Raw genomic sequence first — 4974 nt, 5'->3', positions numbered from 1 at the left:
AACTTTGTTATAGCAAACGAGTAATAATTTATTTGAAAAACCATAAATCTCCCTCGCACACCCCACACAAAGGAACCGACAAAGAACATTTATTATCAGCTTTCAATCACCAGGAGATTTACGGCATGAGCAGTGACTGCTTGGCCCCAGCATCGCAACCATTTGGACCAAAGTACAAAAATAATAATCACCCTAGCTATCAACTTTATGATCTCGTGTAAATTATTATTTTTGCACAATGGTCATGAAGAAAAATACAATTTTGTATCTCTATATTATACTTACTTGGTATACTGTATATACTATCGTGTATATATATATATATATATATATATATATATATATATATATACATATATATATATATATATAATTATATATATATATATAATTATATATATATATATATATATATAATTATATATATATATATATATATATATAATTATATATATATATATATATATATATATAATTATATATATATATATATATATATATATATATATAATTATATATATATATATATATATATATATAGTATATATATATATATATATATATATATATATATATATATATATATATATATAGATATATATATATATATATATATATATATATATATATATATATATATATATATATATATAGATATATAGTAATATATAGATATATAGTAATATATAGAAGCATATATACCTCATGACATAAATAAATTATATATATATATATATATATATAGTAATATATATATATATAGTAATATATAGAAGCATATATACCTCATGACATGACATAAATAAATTTATATATATATATATATATATATATAGACCTTGCATGAAATACAATTATTTTCAGAAAATCTGTTTCTGGAAAAGCTATTTTTTGGGATAGTTTTTAAAATAACCAATGGAGTAAAAAAAAAATCTCACTGTAAAAATCTATAATTATATAAATTAATAAGATCGGGGTGAATTTGTCAAACATTGCTGACATTGCCAGCAACTCATGTAGAGCTTGCTGTAGAAGTATATACTCAGTGTACAAACCATCCGATAATTTACGTTAAAGCTTAAAATGAGTTTATAGTTACATAATAATAATGAATACATTATTTTGATAGCGCATTACACTTCATACGAAATCTCGTTGTGCCGAACTAAGTACAACATCGATCAAACGTGACAAAGTGAAAATTGACAAATCATACATTTGCTCCTTCGCGGTCATGAAACCTTCCATCCCATGTGGAAGAGAAGAGGTCGTAACATACCATATACAACAGGTGCATAACATTTATTTGCGTTGAGACAAAGTTTTGAAATTGGTAAATAATAAAAACATGTTGACGTTGGAGTGAAAAATAATTTAATAACAAATGCGTTTCCCGGTATACATGTATATAACACACGAGCGGGCACCGCATTCACATGGAATTATATGTTATTATATAAGCTGCAATTTTCGTCATTAGAAAAGGGAATTTATACAATTAACGATCCCTATACATTATAGGTTTCCACTTTGTGCCTCATATGGCAACGTTAGATTTAGATATAAAGAATGAATTATGGCGATTATAAATAATAACCCTTGTATATCATTCTGATATTATAGTATTGGAACAGTGATGTCAAAAGTATAGTTCATGCGATTTAGGAATTGGCTGAATCGTTATCACATCACATGATTTTCTTTATTTTAGGATAATTCTAAAGTCCCAAGAATGTCATATATTTTAAAATGGTCGGAATTTCACGAACATAATAAATAGACCCCTCGATCTGCGTAAACGCGAGAACATGAGCTCACGGTCAGACCCCATGTGTCTCATCTCCAGGTCGTGGATCTTCATGAGCTCACGGTCTAACTCCATGTGTCTCATCTCCAGGTCGTGGATCTTCATGAGCTCACAGTCTAACTCCATGTGTCTCATCTCCAGGTCGTGGATCTTCATGAGCTCATGGTCAGACGGTCAGACCCCATGTGTCTCCTCTCCAGGTCGTGGATCTTCATGAGGTCATGGTCTAACTCCATGTTCCTCATCTCCAGGTCGTGGATCTTCATGAGCTCACGGTCTAACTCCATGTGTCTCATCTCCAGGTCGCGGATCTTCGTGAGCTCATGGTCTAACTCCATGTGTCTCCTCTCCAGGTCGCGGATCTTCATGAGCTCATGGTCTAACTCCATGTGTCTCATCTCCAGGTCGTGGATCTTCATGAGCTCACGGTCTAACTCCATGTGTCTCCTCTCTAGACCGTGGATTGTCATGGCGAAGCTCCGCGGCAGATCGGTAGCGTGGTGGGCCAGGCAGTCTGCATGCCATATGGTACCGACGGGTAGTAGCGGAAAGCCTGGTAGAGGGCGAACGATGGCGTGAAGAGGAGGTCTTCCGCTCGGTACTGTCTTTGATCGTCACGCACGAGCACTTTAACGGCGACTTTCCTGGCGCTACCGGCGGCGCCGTGAGTCTCCGGGCCTGGAGATGAACCCAGGCCCATCTGTCTCCGTTTGGTTTTGTATCGCCGATTTTGGAACCAAATCTTCACCTGAGTCTCGGTCAGTTTGAGAGCAGACGCGAGGTCTGCGCGCTCTGGTCCGGAGAGGTACCGTTGCTGGTTGAATCGACGCTCCAGCTCGAACACCTGTGCATGAGAGAAGGCGGCGCGAGAGCGCTTCTTGCGTGTCTTGCTCTCGGGAAGATCAACGCCGGGTCCCGCATCAGACGGGAGAGGCTCGGTAGGACTCAAGCGCTCATCGACCGCCGGGAACGACCGCTCGCTTTCTGCAGCCAAGGCCACACAGGAATGGACAGTTATGATGTTTAAATGATTACGCAACTGCCATATATATATATATATATATATATATATATATATATATATATATATATATATATATATATATATATATATATATATATATATATATATATATATATATATATATATATACATACATATATATATATATATATAGATGTATATCTCATAGCGCACAACTGGGTATATTTAAGGCAATAAATATGAATTATTCAAAGTACAGAAAAAGTCGGAACGTCATTTCTGTAAATGAAGTGTCAATGACACTCATGTTCACTCAAAGCAGGTAATGTATCCCCTGCGCATAATACACTATATTATGGCTTCGGCTATGAAAGAGTTTGACCATAAATTGTCTTCTGTACAGAGCACGTAGTGTATGATGAAACTCGGCATTATTTTGTTATTTTGTTTGCGTGTGGACACTTATTGTTTACGTACCGCTCTCAGCGCCCTCACTTTCCACCGTGCGTGGCCTTGCACCTCCGAGGGTCACGTCGCTCCAGTCGCGCGAGTTTTTTGGCCGTGCAGTGTCACGATCGGATCCACGAGCACGGGCGTCCATCGGCGGTTCCGGGCTGGGCTGTGCGGCACAGCAAGAGGACGAGGCTCTCTTCCTGAAAGAAGCCGAAAGGTGGACGGTACAGGGAGAAGCGATTCTCGTCGGAGCTTCGTGCAGGTTCTGCCACCCCGGGGTGATGACCCCGAACCGGTCGGCACGAGTTCCATGACCGAATCCCTCTTTGTGAGCAAGAATGTCTTGTATGGAGAACGGCGTGTTTCCTTGATGAGACATCTTGGCAGACATCGTGAGATCATGTAATCCACCTCACAGTTTCCACGGTCATAGGTCTAGTTATCCAGTAAACACTATGTTCCTTTTTAAATGCCTTTTCTGAGCCACATTTGCGCTCAGAGAGAGAGAGAGAGAGAGAGACAGAGGTTGAATCGTCTCAAAGCACCAACCGGCCGATCTCCCTCGACCTGTCGAACGCTTTTCTCCGTCTCGTGCTAGACGCCCCGTGGGTGGACCGCGCCGGCAGGTGGGCCGCAGCTGAGCGCCCGCTGGTGGCCGAGATCCAGGGCCGGCCCGGCTGGGCGCGCCGCGTGTTTTGTGCCGCGCCCGATGCGCGCCGCCCTGCCATTGGTCGACGTCAGGATGAGATTGCCGGTCGCTCCGTACTCTCCCCCCCTCTCTCCTTCCTCCTTACCCCTCCCGCCACAAATAGACATGAAGTGCCCGTTGATTTGAAAAGTGTTATTGAAGCGCCTTAGCAAATGCAAAAAGGAATACCAAGAGAGCGTTATTTATGGCTCAGCGAATGAACGGTTCGTTAGGAATCTCTCCGCGCTGCAGTGGAGTTTAGTTTGTATAAATTGTCCGGAAAATCATTACAACCGACATTAAATATAGCTATACATAAACGACAAAAATCACTATATATATATATATATGCATATATGTATTATTATCGTTATTATTATTATTATTTTTTGTATACAAGATCGAGGCTCGTGTAAGAGCTAACATAAATCCCCCCCCCAAAAAACGGACACACAAAACATACAATATAGGGAGCCGGAGACAAGATGGGGAGAGAGAGGGAAGCACACTAGTACAAGAGCAGATAACAGGGACATCGGGAGATCTGTGGGAGGGAGAGGTCTTGGGGGGAGGAGGCGTGGGTGGGTGGGTGGGGGGGAGGGGGGGGGTGGGGGGGGGGGAGTATGTATATATGTATATATATATGTATATATATATGTATATATATATGTATATATGTATGTATATATCTGTATATGTATATATGTATCTATATGTATATATGTATATGGATATATGTATGTATGTATATGGATATATGTGTGTATGTATGTGTATATATGTATATATGTATGTATGTATGTATATGTATATACCTGTATAAGTATGTATATGGATCTATATGTATACACTTCTCACAATAAGTTAGGGATATTGTGGGAGTGAGTTTCTTTTTTTTGTCGGGGTTAGGGTTAGGGTATTGAAATCAAGAATGCTGTGTTTTTTCACACTCATTAATAACCATATAATTAGGACCAACAACTTTTTTGAACATAATTAATACACAAAACCAACCACACCGAAGAACCTGCCAATATCCCT

The 4974-nt window shown here is 39.1% G+C and overlaps 1 protein-coding gene across 1 annotated transcript; it reads right to left on the bottom strand.

Annotated features, from left to right (window-relative positions):
• Positions 1 to 1283: 1283 nt before the first annotated feature.
• LOC137422481 (homeobox protein Nkx-3.2-like) lies at positions 1284 to 3915 on the bottom strand. The gene is made up of 2 exons (XM_068109226.2): positions 3270 to 3915; positions 1284 to 2791 (listed from the first exon to the last, which is right to left on the bottom strand). Exons 1-2 carry the CDS (start codon positions 3634 to 3636, stop codon positions 2274 to 2276), a joined length of 885 nt encoding a protein of 294 aa, XP_067965327.2. The 5' UTR covers positions 3637 to 3915; the 3' UTR covers positions 1284 to 2273.
• Between the last annotated feature and the right edge of the window lie 1059 nt (positions 3916 to 4974).

This window comes from Myxine glutinosa, unplaced genomic scaffold (assembly GCF_964187855.1).
Source record: "Myxine glutinosa unplaced genomic scaffold, kmMyxGlut1.1 SCAFFOLD_3134, whole genome shotgun sequence".
NCBI lineage: Eukaryota > Metazoa > Chordata > Myxini > Myxiniformes > Myxinidae > Myxine > Myxine glutinosa.
This window is presented reverse-complemented; position numbering and strand designations above follow the sequence as displayed.

Bases quoted from the DNA above. Each gene is read 5' to 3' on its own strand.
- LOC137422481 (XM_068109226.2), bottom strand. From the start codon at position 3,636: ATGTCTGCCAAGATGTCTCATCAAGGAAACACGCCGTTCTCCATACAA. The intron at 2,792-3,269 runs GTACGTAAACAA...CCTTGGCTGCAG, and splicing joins AAGTGAGGGCGCTGAGAGCG to AAAGCGAGCGGTCGTTCCCG.